Source organism: Acomys russatus, chromosome 17 (assembly GCF_903995435.1).
Source record: "Acomys russatus chromosome 17, mAcoRus1.1, whole genome shotgun sequence".
Lineage (NCBI taxonomy): Eukaryota > Metazoa > Chordata > Mammalia > Rodentia > Muridae > Acomys > Acomys russatus.
In genome coordinates, this window is record NC_067153.1 from 6,181,254 (window position 1) to 6,197,749 (window position 16,496).

Genomic DNA, 16,496 nt, shown 5'->3' on the forward strand with positions numbered 1-16,496 from the left:
AAAATAAGAATAACAGGTTCTGTCCTAGAGTCTATGACCACTCCCCTGGCCCTAAGACATGGACTTTTGAGCAATATTACACTGCCAGGCATGAACTTTCTTTATATGGAGTAGCCCTCTAATATAACCAAGAGCTGTTAAGTTACCCATAACAACTGTGCCACTGTTGCACCTGTGGGCTCACTTAGCCTAGTAAGTGTGTAGTGCACTATGCAGGTGTAGTTCTGGGTTAGGCATGTGATATGTTTTCATCCCTAGCATCTACGTAGCACCTTCTGGCACCAGGAGAGATAGCCAGCTGGAAAAGATGCGCTTTGATTAGTTTGAGGTTGGTTTCTCTACGTTCTGTAGTCACGCTGTGTCGTGTCTTTAGCAGAAGAGTCTTAGCATGTGGTATCGTTGTGTAAGCAAGGGGAACAGCAATAGCCGATCTCGCTCCGGGGACCATTGGGGCATCTCTGAGCAATACCTTGTAGTGAAGCATACCATGTCTTGAATTATGATTTTTATTTAATAAACCAAGTCTTCTGGCAGTGGCATGATCCACCTGTGCAGGATACTTCTGTTTGAACTCTTAAATTTGGAATTAGCTTACTAACTAGTATATTTTTATAAGGCTTAAAAAATGCATCTTTAGTTTTGCTCAACCCACACACTACCCACCTTCCCCATGCATTAACCCTACTTAATCATTTAAACTCCAGTCCTTACTTTTTTTGAATGCTATAAGTATTCAATTACCCCTCCAACTATATTTTTAAATTGTGTTACGTGATCACAGGCATCCATGTGGCTTTCTATATACTTGTTCGTTGGTATAGCTTCTCCTCTATTTTCTCCATACCTGCTTGATCCTTCCCACCCTCAGCATGCCACCTTGCTACTTTCATGTCAGTTATCAGTTATTATTTCCGATCTCTAATGTTTCCTCTCCCCCTAATCCTCCCTTTTAATTTTAACTTTTTATTTATTCTTTGTGAATTTCACATAATATACCCCAATTTCAGTTAATCTCCACATCCTTTTGAACCCAACCTTTGCCTTTGCGTCCTTCTCCTAAAAAAAGAAAAACAAAACAAAACAAAACAAAACAAAACAAAACAATATTAATTGTGGAAGCTGTAGTGTGCCAAGATCCCTTTCTAGTTTTTTGGCTTCTACATGTGCTACAAGTTAAAGACACAGACATCTTGAAGCTAGGATCTGCATATGAGAGAAGGCAACTGTGTTTGTCTCCTGGGCCTTAGTTATCCCACTCTGTATGTACATATTTTTTTGAGTTTCGTTCATTTCATTTTTATTTACAACTGAGCAGCGTTACAGTGTGGATATGCACCGCCTTAGCATCCATTCATCTGTTGATGGACGTCTCAGTTGCCTCTGTTTCCTCGCCTTTGTGAGTACAGTGGCTCTGAACACGGATGTGCAAGTGTCTTTGTAGTGGGAGATGCCATCCTCTGAGCACGTATGCTCAGGACTGGTGTAGCTGGGTCACAGGCAGTTGTGTTTCTAGTTTTTGAGAAACACCTGGACTGCTTTCCAAAGTGGCTGCATTGGTTTATATTCCCACGGTCTATAGGTCCTCATTCTCTCCTCCTCCTTTTTCCTTCCTCCTTTTTCCTTCCTCCTCCTCCTTCTTTCCTGTCTTCACTTCCACACCAGCGTTTATTTTTGATGATGGTCGTTTTCATTGGGGTGAGATGGAGTCTTGAAGCATTTTTAGTCCTGATGGTTTAAAGAGGTTAAACAGTTTTTAAAGTGTGTTTCCTAACCAATTCTAATTAAAAACTGATTTCCAATCTGTTCTATCACCCATTTTTAGTAAAGTTGTATATTTTCTTAATGTTTAGTTATTTATTTTTAGTTCTTTGTATATCCTAGACCTTGCTTCTATCAGGTGAGTGCCTGCCAAAGATGGCCCCCGCTTTCATGGGCTGTCCGCTCACTCACTTCACACTTCCCTTTGCTGTACAGAAACTTTCTAGATCAGTGAGTGTCAATTTGTTGATTATTGGTCTTCTTTCCTGTGCTACTGGAATCTTATTCATAATGCCCCTTCCTGTAAGTGTCTATAACGTGACGTGCATTTCCTTCTTTTTCTTGTAGCAGTTTCAGGGTCTCAGCTCTTACACTGAGGTCTTTACCCATTGGAGCTGAGTTGTGTGCATGGTGGAAGATGAAAATCTGCTTCCATTTTTTTTCAGCCCAGATCGAAGTCCGGTATCATTTTAACATCATTAAAAAATATTAGATAACTGTAGGACTTAGATCTAGGTCCCCAATTATATTTTATTGAGCTCTGTGTGTATGTGTGTGTGTGTGTACATACATAATACATATACACACATACATACACACACATATGTGCATACATATATGTATGTATTGTGTATATCTGTATGCACATATATACATAATACACACACACACACACACACACACACACACACACACACACACACATAGATATAGATAAAGCTCCTTCCTGCAATTCAGTACTTTGTAAGAAAATTTAGTTTTCTTGAAGATGACAATTAGAACTAATATAAACGTCAAGTAAAGAGGCAGAATTTTATTGCCTTGTGATTTTTGTTTTTGTTTTTAAAAGAAGCTAGGCCTGAGAGGATATTATGGTAGAATGACAGGGGGCCCTTTCAGTTGATTGGAAAAGGCCAGAATGAAGAGAAAATTATGGTGGCTTGACTACAGAGAGTAGAAAAGCAGCAAAGCAGAGAGAGATGTTGATATTTTTGGCAGTATATAGGAGGAAATAAAGTCTGTATCCAGGGAGAGTCTCGATGGGAAACTAAGGTTCTCTTGACTATATGTATCTTATTTGTTTTGTTTATACATTTAAAATATTGGGATTATGACCCACAATTACCAATTATAATACATATTATTTTCTTGTTAATGACTTATTTTTCTTTTCACTTATGTAAAATTTATAGGAAATTAAGTTAATAACAAATAATTTGTGAGACAAATATGCATAATTCATGTAATATTTCATTTTGTCTAATTTTGATAGTAGTTGATGAATTAAACAACAATGCTATGTTTTTATCATTTTTATATGTAAAGGTTTTAGTTCTAAACTTTTTTCAATTTTTTTTAGTTCGGTATCTAGTTAAGGTTTAATTGTGAAAAAGGCATTTTTCTCTTTTATAGTATTTAGGTATTTAATTGCTCTTATTATGTTGTTTATATCTCAGTGTATTCTAATCTTTGGCATGCTTTTACTTGAATTCAATGAAATAAATGGGAAAATTTCCCTCCTAATTATAAAGTTGAAATTTTATAATTGATTGAAAGTGTAAACATTTTCTGTACTTCTGTTTCACTAAGAAACTCTTAAAAGCTGTTCTTATTTAAGTATGGAATTAATTATTTCTTTTTTTGTTTTGTCTTTTCTGTCTTTAAACTTGCTTTCGTGGATATTCACACCAGGAGGACAAAGTGGTTAGAGTCTTTTTCTTTCTGTCTAATATACTCTTTCTTATTGTATTGCCAATTTAATTTTATAACTGTATTTAAGTTTATCCTTCTAAATATTTTACTTATATTGCATGATAGTTGCTACACAGTATAGCATATTTAAGCATGCTGGTTTTACTGAAAAACAACTTGGATTTCCTTGTATTAGAGATGAGAATACTAATTTTACGGAGGCCTGAAGCTTTACAATTGAACACTGCTGCCATGATTTCCCAGCAGTTTCCTCGGGCATAAGCCTTCTTTGCCTTGCTGTTCTCCTAAAGTCGGTGCTACATTGTTCAGGTTTTATAAAGTTTCCAGCTTAATAGCTAAGCTCAGTGTCTGTAACAACGAACTACATTGCCATTGGAAATGAGTTCACTGAGGTGGCTTTCTTGTAGCTTATCACAAATATGTAATATATTTTCTGTTTAACTCAACAATTTGTTTTAGGGATTAGTAAAGCACAGTCTAGTTTTTGATAGTTTGATATGTGTCCAGGAGTGTCAGGTTTGCGTTTAGAGACTGATGGTGCCGCACATAAAGATAAGAAAGAATCTTCCTATTCTGGGAACTTTTGATGAGTCAAACTTAGCTCTGAGCCTTTCCAAATTTTCCAGTTTCAAATGGCACAAATTCAATGTACTTTAGTCTTCCAAATAGTACCATTGTTTTTTTTTTTAACCACCTGGAATACTTTTGCTTTCTTCAGAAGTCTTCAGCTACTCAGTTGGGGACAGTGCATCTTGTGGAATATGAATTTGGGGTGAAATCTCAGAGTAGAAGAAAGGAGATTATAATTACACCCCTCTCTTTTTAAAACCCTTAGGAATCCTAACAGCTTTTAGAGGCTGGTTTGAAGAGTAACAGGTCAATTAATGTACGGACTGTGCATCATCCTGATTCAGGTGGTTGTTCAGAGAGCCTATACGCTTCCTACGACCTGCTTTCCACCACATCTTACCCACAGACAGGCAACCCATGCAGCTAATGGCCTTGGGATCACTGGTGACTTCTGCGTATGGGGTTAATGTAGGATGTATATTGGTCCAACTACAAACTGCTTATCTTTTATATCATAGTTCCTATCCCAGAAATTGGAGGTTTAATGATGGAAAGCTAGCTCTCATGTGTTGACAAGATTTCATGGCTATCAGCCTATAGTTAGTTACGGGGTGACTAGCAGATAAAATGTTTTAGTTTGTATGGATTTGGGACAATCAAGTAGAACTGGACAGGCCATTGTGTGACTCTGAGACATAATAGGTTGTATTTACAAGGAGCTGGTGAACACTTGTGAAAGGTTTTCCTGATAAATTGATGAGTAAATTCAGTTTTAGTTAATTTAAATGTAAAAACCACATGTATCTAATGTCTAAAGCAGCTAAGCTTGATAGCAAATATTATCTGTTCAGCCCCTAAGATAGCACAGAAGCCCTCATAATTACGTTAGCAGTGTATGAATACAAATGTGGACATACAAGGTTTACTGTTCCCCCAAAGCATACATGTCAATACCAATCTCATGTAAAGGCAAGAATGGTAATGGACAAAAGTTAGAATTAGGGATACGAATGACAGTGATGAAAGGACTTCTTGGATGGCTGAAGTGGGGTAGCTAGATAGGCGGAGCAAGGAAACAAAATCACTCCTATGGGCATTGCTGTGTACTGTGGACAGGCGTCACCGTTTGTTTCTAGTCCTCTGCTTTTGCGTGTGAGTGGTCACTGAAGTCATGCTTTCCTGCGTTGCTTATCACGTCTTACAGAATGTAGATGAGTGACTCACAGTGATGCACACACCGGACGCCACAAGAAGGTTTGTTTTCTTCCAAAGATCTCTGTTTTGGAGTTAGTTTTTATAATTAGTCAGATGAGGCTTTAGAATTGCCTTCTCTAGGGAAGAGGCAAACATGTTATGTAAAATAGATTTGAAAGGCTCAGTAGCTGAAAGCATAAACTGATGTGTACTCTGCTTAGTGGGGTCCCGGCAGATATTTTCAATTTCCTTTTTTTTTCTTGCAGTCTCTATTGAGAGCAAAACCCCACAAAACATTTTGAGCTATCCTTGGAACTGGTAATGGTGCTTACTGCCTCTTAATGCAAACATGATATCGTGACATGAGTTGCCGTTAGTTACCATGAAAGAAAAGCCAATAAGTATTAGTGTCATTGGCATATATTTTAACCAGTGTTTTTTTTTTGGGGGGGGGCGGTGCAGAACCAATGAGTGTGTAGGACTGGCTTTCATGATTGGAGGTAGATAGTTCAGTTGTGGCTTCTGATATTCTAGAAAGGCAGAGTACCTGACAGCTGCTCAGTTCTGGAAGCCAGAAGCCTCAGGACTGTTGGGGTTGGCGTGGGGCATTGATGCATTTCCAGTCTTGAGACTGAAGGCCTAGAAGCTCCTTGGATGTTGGGAGTCTATGCTGTAAGACTGAGGAAGGTGGAGTCTGATTCTAGAGCAGCAATAGATAGTTGCTCAGAAAATTGGAGCATGCATGAGCTGGCTCACTTTCTCTTCCTTCTATCTACCTGTGTTCCCAGGCTACTGGGGGTAGTGTCACTATCAGGGCAGGCCTTTCCTCCTTAGGTGCTTCTCACATGTCAGCCCTCCCTAGATGTATGGTTTTAGATGCATCCAGGAGTGTGCGGTACTAATTCTGTATTTCTCCATGCAGCGAGCTGAACATCACAATTAATCCTAACAGCCACTGACCTAAGGCTGTCAGAACACTTTCTACAAATAGAGAAGAGTACTTCCTCCTCGGCTTTTCTGCTAATTATTTTTTGTTTCTTTTAAGATGAGATGTTATTGATTATGATGATACATATATACACATGATGTATGCATGTGGGAGCACATGCCTGACCAGGCACATGCATGGAGGTCAAAGGTCAGAGGAGAACTTTATGGAATTGGTTCTCTCCTCCCACCTTTATGTGACTTAATTGAACTCTGATTAGATCATCGGGTTCCATGGCAAGTGCTTTAAAAACCCTAGCTTGCCAGCTCCCTATTTTGTTTCTTATATACCAAAACATTTCTAACTGGAGTACTAGTAGAGGTGATAAGTGTATCAGAGCATGACAGAAACATCCGTATTTGCTGATTTTCAGAAAGATAGTAGTAGGATAAAAGCTCCTCTTTTTCTACAGAAACATGTCCCCTGATAATCATGTTGGCATTTGTGCTTTTGCCTTTGTAATATTTTTGGAGGTACATATTTGCTGGGGCTACTCCAGGCTGCTAGCAGCAAAGTAATAAGGGTGTGCTTATGTGAGAGACTGAGGCTTCCCTTACCTGTGGATGTTTCATGTCCCATGAGAGTCAAGGTTAAGGGGATCTAACTCGGCTTTGCAAATAAGGGTTAACTGAATTTATTAGAACTGGTTTGAAATTACTCCATTTGGCTGATAGGATTCATAGGAAGATAACTTTGTAAGAGCAGGCTGACTGTATGTCTTGCTCACTCTCTGACCTTTACGTAGTCCCTGAGGAATCACACCTATTCACAAGCACGAGCAAAAGAAGGGACACACACACACACACACACACACACACTCACTCACTCAATCTCGCTCCCTTCTCCCTCTCTCTCTCTCTCGCTTTCTCCCCACCACCACCACCACTACCACCACAAAAATAACAAGAATTAACAATCACTGTTTCTGAAGATCAATGGATCAATTCTCTAATAAAAAGACACAGACTTAACAGAATGAATGCAAAACCAGGATCCATCCTTCAGCTACATACAAGAAACATACCTGAACATCAGTGATAGATATTACCTCGGTAAAAGGTTGGATGGTGTAGCCATTCTAATAGGTAAAAAAATAGATTTCAAACCAAAATTAAGCAGAAGAGATGGGGAAGGACACTTCATACTCATCAAAGGAAAGATCCACCAAGATGGTCTTTTAGTTCTTAATGTCTGTTCCCCAAATGCAAGGACACCTAAGTTTGTAAAGGAAACACTACTACAGCTTACGTTACACACCAACTCTGACACATGGATAGTGGGAGACGTTACTACCCCACTCTCACCGACGCGCACGCCATCCAGATAAAAACTAAACAGAGAAATGCTGGAGCTAACAGACTTTATGAATCAAATGGACCTAACAGATATCTACAGAACATTTCACCCAACACAAAAGGATATACCATCTGTGTTTAGTTTTTAAGGAATATACACACTGACTTCCGTGGTGCCTGCACCAGTTTTAGTTCCCACCAGCAGTGTGGAAGGCTGTCCTGCTGTGTCCTCATAAGCATGTACTGCTTTTTTTTTTGATGATAGCCATTCTGACTGGGTTGAGTTGGAACCTAAGTGTATTTTTCATTTGTATTTCTCTGATGGCTAAAAATGTTAAATGTTTATGTACTTATGAATCATTTATATTATTTCCAATATGAACTAACTGTTCAGTTCATTTGTCCAATTGTTGGTTGGATTATTTGTGGGGATTTTTGTGTTTATTTTTAAAAATTCTTATGTATTCTGGATATTAATTCCCTATTAAATGAATGGGTGATAAAGTTATTTTTCTATCCTAAGAGCTATATCTTTACTCCGCTAATTGTTTCATTAATTTTTTTAATTAGTCAAACAATTTGTTATAGTGTGTGTGTATATACATATATATATACATATATATATACACACACACATATATATACACATACACACACACACACACACACACACACACACACACACATCAAAAGCACACATATCAAAAGCACAAAAAGACTTTTTATCCCGGGAACCAGGAAGATTGTGACATTACAGGAATATGAGTCAATGATTCCAGTCCATTTCCACAAGTTCTAGGTGTCCCATCAGCCAAAAGAAACCATGAGGCAGAGGTCACAGCTCTGCACCTGCATGGCTGCTCAGCATGATTTTCTTACTCAAACAGATCTGCATTCCCAAATCCCAGGTACCCACTTTCCAAATATTTTCTATGAATCTAAGTAGATACTGAGCCAAAGATTACACTCCAAAATAACCCAGCTAGTGCTCCTGTATGCCAGAAGATTAATCCTCAAACAATATCATAATTGGCATGGTCATCTAATTCTAAGTAAAAAGAATCATCACATATCCTGTGTAATTCATTTTTAAAAATTTAAATGTGAAGAACATTATATCTAAATGTGAAACAATTCTTTTTGTTAATACTTTTTAAGAAAATTAATTACTAGGCATTTCCCTCCCATTGAGTGGACCCTAAATCCAATTAGACAGCAGCTGGTTACCAGCATCATATTTTCTAGTCCTATGGAGCTAGATAACATGAGTCTTTCAGGTGGATCAAACTCAAAAAAACTGGATTCTTATTTTCTAAGTGTGAGGCATCTTCAGCAATAGGGGCCCACTCTCAGCGCTGAAGAGGCAACCAAGGCTACAGTGGGTGTTGCTTTAGGAGTCACCTGCCTTGTACTTGGGTTTTTATTAGTCTATGGTAATTGTGGGTGCCATTGTCAGCCCAAGTGGCTTGACTTGTACATGCACGCACGCACGCACGCACACACGCACGCACGCACACACCTTCTTAGTTATCCTTTTCTTACTTCACACCACCTGTGTCTTACTGTTTCCTTCTCATAGTCTCTCCTCCCCAACCTATGGTCCTTTTATATTTTCCTCGTTTTCATTGAGAAACCTGAGGATTCTCTCCTTATAGATTTTAAATCTTCTTTAACCTCCCCCCCCCCCCCCGGAAAGTTCTAGTGATAAACTTTCCAGCTCTTGCTTGTCTGTAAAAAAAAAAAAAAAATCTCTCTTTCAATTTTGAAGGACACATCTTTTGGATGTAGTGCTCATTTTCGGCTGTTTTCTAAATTGTCAGCACTCTCGGTATCCCCGAGACTTACTTGCAAAGTCTCAGGAGAGATATACGGACAGAGTCACTGATGTGCGTGTATGTGGTGAGTCATTCTGCTCTCAACTTTCTGTCTTTGACTTTTGAGAATTGATTATAATGTGTTTTAGTAGGACTTTGTCTTTGCTTAAAAATTTGGACAACATTATTAAAGCATAACATATAAAACTCACACATTTTAAGTATACAATCCGATGGTTTCAGTATGTTCACCAAATTGCACAGCTGTTACCATCATCAGTGTTGGAACATTATCATCACCCAAGGGAAAACTGCGTAACTTAACGTCCTTATTTGCTGCCCCCTCCGCCTGCTCTTTACCCCAATCCCAGACCCAAGCCATCACTTGTTGTATTTTGTTTCCCTATTCTGACACTTGCCACATCTTATTCAAATTAATATGTAATCTGTGCCCAATATCCTTTTTTCTCACTGCTAACTACCATACTACTCTATCCTACGAAAATAGTTTTTCGAGATCTCACATATGGGTAAGAACATGGGTTATTTGTCTTATTTTTTTCATGGCTTATTTTGTCTAACATAATACACCCCATGCTCATTCATGCTGTCAGATATGATAAGATTTTATTCTTTGTTACATTGCATATGGATTCATTGAGTGTATTTGTTACAGATTTACAGACACACACACACACACACACACACACACACACATCATCTTATATATCCATTTATTTGTTGATGGATACCTAAGTTAATTCTATCTTTTGATTGTCCTGAATAGTGTTGTAATAAATACAGCAGTTCAGACATCTCTCCATTGTTCTTATTTTATTTTGTTTGGAAATATGCTCAGTAATGGGATTATATCCTGGATCTTCAAAACATTTTTTGAGGTGTACCATGTTGTTTGTCATCAGGCTTGTGCTAGTGTATGTCCCCATCAACAGCATTGAAACGCCATCTCTACATCCTTCTCCAACCCTGTCCTTCACAGTCCAAAAACAGTGCCAGACATTTTAAAGCACTTACCTAGGTTAGTGGCATCAGTTAGTGATTGCTTCTTTGTTTATAGCAGTGTCCTAATATTTTGTGAAATTATTTGATCTTTGGAGAATGCAGAAAGTAAAAGTGAATAGTCAGTTTATTGTGCTCCACACTTTTTAGTATTTATTCTAAGACATTTGCGTTTTCGTGTCCTAGGGGTCATATGCGGTAGCAAAATATAGTGCTTTCCTTCAGTTGATGGAATGGCCAGTGGCTAGTTCTACCTATTTGTTTGTTCGTGTACCTCATAAGATAAGCTGTTAAGGACAGTCGTGTATCTTGGGCCTTTTCTACTTTTATGTGTTCTTATTATATTGAATTCCTACACCAGATGGCAGTGTATACAGGCAAGAAAAAAGCTCTGACCTGGAGCCCCGGGTGATGTAGGTAAGTATACCCTTCAATAGGAATTAGGGTTCAGCACTTTATTAAAACAAAGTCTCTTGGAACACACTATGTGGCCCACCAGAGTATAATCAGAATGAGATGTGACCAAATTAGATCCCTAAGAATAGCTCTGCCTTAGCTCTAGCTACCCACAATATCTGACCTTACTCAGTGACTAGATAGAGAGTCCTCAGAGACTGTGCCTGTAGAGGAGATGTGCTGGCGCAACTTTTCCCCAAAGTTTATTTTTATGTTTCCTGGTTACAGAATCCACTGAGCTGTTCGTGTGGCTTTAATGAATGTGAGCATGTTTTTCTTCAAGTTAGGTGTAAACTCACTCAGTTGACGATGGCACCATTTGAGGCTGGAGTTACTTTAGGCAGGTAGCGTTACATTTACTGTGCTGTTGGAAAAGCAGGAAAATGGCCAACAAAAAGTAGGAGCTAGAGCCATACGTTGGAAAAAGACAGCATCCTCAACAAATGATGCTGGTCTAACTGGATGTCTACATGTAGAAAAAGGCAAACAGATCCACATTTATCATCCTGAAAAAAACTCAAGTCCAAGTGAATCAAAGACCTCAATGTAACACCAGATACACTAAATCTGTTAGAAGAGAAAGTGGGGAAGAGCCTTGAACTCATTGGCACAGGAGACAACTTCCTGAACAGAACACCAATAGCTCAGGCTCTAAGACCAACAATTAATAAACTGGACCTCATGAAACTTGAAAGCGTCTGTAAGGCAAAGGACACTTCCAATAGGACAAAATGGCAGCTAACAATAGGGAAAGTTCTTCAACCCTACATCTGAGAGAGGGATAGTCTCCAGAATATATAAAGAACTCAAAACAACAAACACCAACAAACAATAACTGAATTTACAAATGGGACACAGAGCTAAACAGAGAATTCTCAACAGAGGAATATCAAATGGCAAAACAACAGCAACAACGAAACCTTAAAGATGTGCTCAGTGTCCTTAGTCATCAAGGAAATGTAAATCAAAATGACTCTTGAGATTCCATCTTACACCTGACAGAATGGCTAAGATAAAAAACTCAGCTGACAGCACATGCTGGCAAGGATGTGGGGAAAGGGGAACATTCCTCCATTGCTGGTGGGAGTGCAAACTTGTACAACAACTTTGGAAATCAATCTGGCTCTTTCTCAGAAAATTGGGAATAGTGCTACCTAAAGACCCAGCCATATCGCTCCTGGGCATCTACCTGAAAGATGCTCCACCGGACCACGAGAACATTTTGCTCAACTATGTTCATAGCAGCTCTATTTGTAATAACCAGAATCTGGGATCAACCTAGATGCCCCTCAGTCAAAGAAGAGATAAACAAATTGGTACATTTACACCATGGAATATACTCAGCTATTAAAAACAAGGAAATCTTGAGATTTGCAGGCAAATGGATGGAACTGGAAAAGATCATGCCGAGCAAGGTAACCCAGACCCAGAAAGACATACATAGTATGTACTCACTTATAAGTGGATTTTAGCAGTATAGTATCCAGGATAAACATACTACAATTCACAGACCCAAAGGAGATAAGTAATAAGGAGGCTCCTAGGGAGGATGCTCAAATTTCACTCAGAGGGGGAAGTAGAATTAGACAGAGTTAGTGATAACATAGAGGGAACAAGGTAAGAGAGGGATCCCAGAGAGATGTGAAGATGGAGATCAGACCTTGCGTGAGCAGGGGTGGGAGGACAGAAGGCCTGCAGAGCAAAGGGAAACCGTGGGTTGGGGCATCTCTGTGACAAGCTGGAAGCCTAAGTCAGGACTCTAGCAGAGACTCCTAGTAGCAGGGGCCATAGTGACTGAAGAGGACACCCTCTAACTAGACAAAACTCCTAGTGGAGGGAGGGGAACACCAACTCACCCACAAAAGCTTTGACCCAAAATTCACCCTGCCTACAAGATGTGCAGGGATAAAGATAGAACAGATAGAGCAGAGATTGAGGGAATGTCCCACCAATGCCTGGCCCAACCCAAGACCGACCACGTGGAAGAGAGCCAACCCCTGACACTATTAACCTCTGCTATGCTTTCAGGAAGGAGCCAAGCAGATTTGTCCTCTGAGAGGCTCCACCCAGCAGCACTTTGAAACAGATGCTGACACCCACAGCCAAACATTGGATGATGCATAGGGAGGCTTGTGGGAAAATGGGGGGGGGGGGAAGGAGAAAAGGACCTGGAGGTGAAGGAGACCAACAGGGAGCCCAGAGAGGTTGCTGAGACTATAGCACCAACAAGGACCATGCACTTATTGGATCTAGGCCCCCTATACAGATGTAGTGATGGGCAGCTCAGACTTCATGTGGTTCCTCTAGCAAGGGGAGCGGGGCTGTGTCTGACAGGACTCTGTTGCCTACTTTTTGATTACATCCCTCTGACGTGGACTCTTGTGCCGTCTTTTTGATCACTTCTTTTGGCCGACGGCCTTGCAGTGCCACAGGGGAAGAGGATATACTCAGTCCTGATGTGACTTGATGAGCTGGGGTGGATGGGAAATGGGGTTCCCCTTTTCTGAGGAATAGGGGAGGGGGATGGGGGAGAGGAAGCGAGGGTGGGACTGCGAGATGAGGAGGGGATGGGGCTGTGAGCAGGATGTAAAATGAATTTTAAAAATTGGTGAAAAAAAGAGGAAAGAAGTAAGATACTGCTCAGTGGAGATGTGCATGACACAGAGTTCAGGAAAATCCAAGACTCATTGACTTAATTAAATACATTTTATTAGTGGAGGGGCTGAGGTCCAGGAAAAGGTGTTCTGTGCTACTTGGTATTTAATTGCCTTGGCCTCGGACACCATTCATAAATGGGATTTTACCATATCCTCTGTTTCGTGGCCTGTCCAGTCTTCAAATTCTTTTGCCTGTGTATGTATTTGTGCTTGTGTGCACATGTGAATGTGGATAGACACAAATGTGCATATGTTGCAATAACTTTCAGTATGGCCTAGGGCACCAATAACCGACACAGTGAGATTATAGTGTATTTTAAAGCTGCAGAATCTAACTACTCTAATCCCATGGCCTTGAAATACACATACATACCAATAACTTGCCAATCTGATGACTCCAGGGGTGGCTTCTTTCCCACCTCTCCATTGTCCAGCTTAGGGCTCTTTCTACTTCCTTTCGGAAACTCTGCCTTCCACTTCCTGTCCTTCTGCCCAGCTGGTTGGCCAAACAGTGCTTTATTGACAACTGCTACGTCCACTCAAAGCATTCCTCCATATGCATCTGTGAACATGTGTATGTGGAGTCTAGAGGTTGATGTTTGGCATCTTCTCCTATTCTTTTCCACCTCATTCATTCGTGTTCTTTTGTTTTTTTTGTTTGTTTATTGAGACAGGATTTCTCACTGAACCTGGATCTCACCATTTCAGTTAGCAAGCCGTAGCCTGCCTCTGCCTCCCAAGAGTTGGGATTATAGGAGCGTGCTGCCATACCTGACTTTCTGCATAGGTTCTGGGAATTTTTTAAATTTAAAATTTCATTTTATTTTTTTCTACCTTAACTTTTAAATTAATTATTCACTTTCTATCCTGGTCCTAGTCCCCTCCTTCCTCTCCTGGGTTCTGGGAATCTTAACTCAGGTCTTATGCTTCAGTGGCAAGTGTTTTGCTGACTAAGCCATTTCTCCAGCCTCTACTTTTCAGGCTGGTTTTATTTATTTATTATATATATATATTTTTTTTTTCAGTTTGCTCTAATTTTACTTAAAATTCATGTGAGATATACTGAGGTACACTTCACCTGCTACAAGATTCAACTAATATGAACTGTAGGTACTTTCATAAAGTCACCTCATTAATTTAAGCAGGTTGTAAGAACAAAGGCTTCTATGGAGCTAAGTTAATTTTTTTATTTCTTTCATTCATTCTTTTCTCACTTTCTTGAGGATGACCCAACAATGCAGAGCCTTGGCCTCAAAGTGGCAGAGATCCACCCACAAGGATGGAGAGTGAGGCAGCAGTCCCTGAAGAGCTCTTCAGGCTGGTTTTAAATGGCGCCTTTGAGGTCTCGCTGCTGCAGACTGCCTGCAGGAGCCCCTCTTCCCAGCCTGCTCATGCCCCATGGACTCCACCCAAGGTCCATCTCGCTCTTTTCTACTGCCCCTTTGAAAAGCCTTTCCTTCTAGCCCAGGTGTTCCTCACTGGGACACCTGACCTGCAGAACCTTCTACCAGGGTCCCCTCAGTCACCACACTTCTTTAGAAAAAGTTTTACTTTACTTTATACATTTCATGCTTTATTTTCAAATTTTCATATATTCTTTAAACGTTGTAAGTTAATGTGCTTTAGCTTTACCATTCTTAACTTACTAATGATTAAACACACACACACACACACACACACACACACACACACACACAGAGAGAGAGAGAAAGAGAGAGAGAGAGAGAGCGCACACGCGCTTTGGAATTTGTCCTCTTTAAGGAGTGGGAGACATTAGGCAAGAAAGCAGATAAAAGGAAGCTAAGTAATTTTCTAGTGTAGTAATAAACTACTAGTTTGTCTCCGTCAAAACCAAAGTCCACTTTAAGTGAATATAGTATGGGTTTAAAAATATGCTGTATTTTCATCTAACAAATAATTGCTTAATAAAAACAATTTAGAATTTTATTAAGATAACAATTTAAGAATATTATGTTTACCACATTAAAATATTTTAATACCAAAGTGTACATTTTTCCAGTTGCATACCTCATGTAACAATGAAAAGAGAATTAGGATATATTTTTTAAAAAGTCTAAGCAGAATTAAATAGTTTTTTTAGAAATTGTGAAAAAATACGTATTTTTATTAATAACATTCCTAAGCATTGCACCTGTTTTAATTGGTACCTTTATAGACTATATCCATGCTAACAATACCCATGCACTAATTAATAAACATCAATACTTGAGAGATTTAGATGAATTTTTGTAACTGAAAACACTATTATTTATGCTTAAAATATATTATAATAGCTTTAAATTATAAAACTGTAGGGAGAAAGCTGTGAGTTTACTGAATTTATTGAATTTATGTGCACGTTGGAAAGCGTAAATGTCCAATATGTCAGTAAGGTAGAAGCTGTTGGCCATCATCAGAGATGATAGGACCGTGCTTGATGGCCTCCCCTCAAGCACCTCAGTTGTCTTCATTTTTCTTTTATCTTTATTAATTTATTCATATTACATCTCAATGGTTATCCCATCCCTTGTATCCTCCCATTCCTCCCTCCCTCCCATTTCCCCCTACTCCCCTCCCCTATGACTGTGACTGAGGGGGACCTCCTCCCCCTGTATATGCTCATAGGGTATTGAGTCTCTTCTTGGTAGCCTGCTATCCTTCCCCTGAGTGCCACTGGGCCTCCACGTCAAGTCTTCATTTTATAAAAAAAGTAAAATAGGTTAAGTATTTTTTTTTCTCAAGGCCCCATTGTCCGGGTTGGCATTATTTATCTCAGAAATTACCTAATGGATATTTTTCTTTCTTTCTTTTTTCCTAATGGATATTTTTCAGTTGATTGTATCAAACTGAGTGTAAGAGCTTCGAAAAGAAGTTGTGCACACTTTTGTGTACACTGGAGCAATCAAGTAAGAATATCCCATAGTGGTCCTGAAAAAAAAAAAGGCCGTAGGAGTAGTTATGTGAGGTAATCCTAGGATGTAGTTGGGCTGAGATACCTGTTTTCTCTATCATCTCTGCTTTTCTTTCAATG

At 39.4% G+C, this 16,496-nt stretch overlaps 1 protein-coding gene across 11 annotated transcripts in view; it reads left to right on the forward strand.

The window, feature by feature from the left end:
* Positions 1-16,496, forward strand: part of Rims2 (regulating synaptic membrane exocytosis 2) — a 455,960-nt gene that overhangs the window by 105,126 nt on the left and 334,338 nt on the right. For 5 of the 11 annotated variants that reach the window (XM_051159510.1, XM_051159511.1, XM_051159513.1 and 2 more), the window contains one exon: positions 3,451-3,462. The exons of the other annotated variants lie outside the window; for them this stretch is intronic. In XM_051159510.1, the coding sequence (XP_051015467.1) occupies positions 3,451-3,462 (12 nt within the window). The remainder of the gene's footprint in view (positions 1-3,450; positions 3,463-16,496) is intronic. 11 annotated transcript variants of the gene reach the window in all.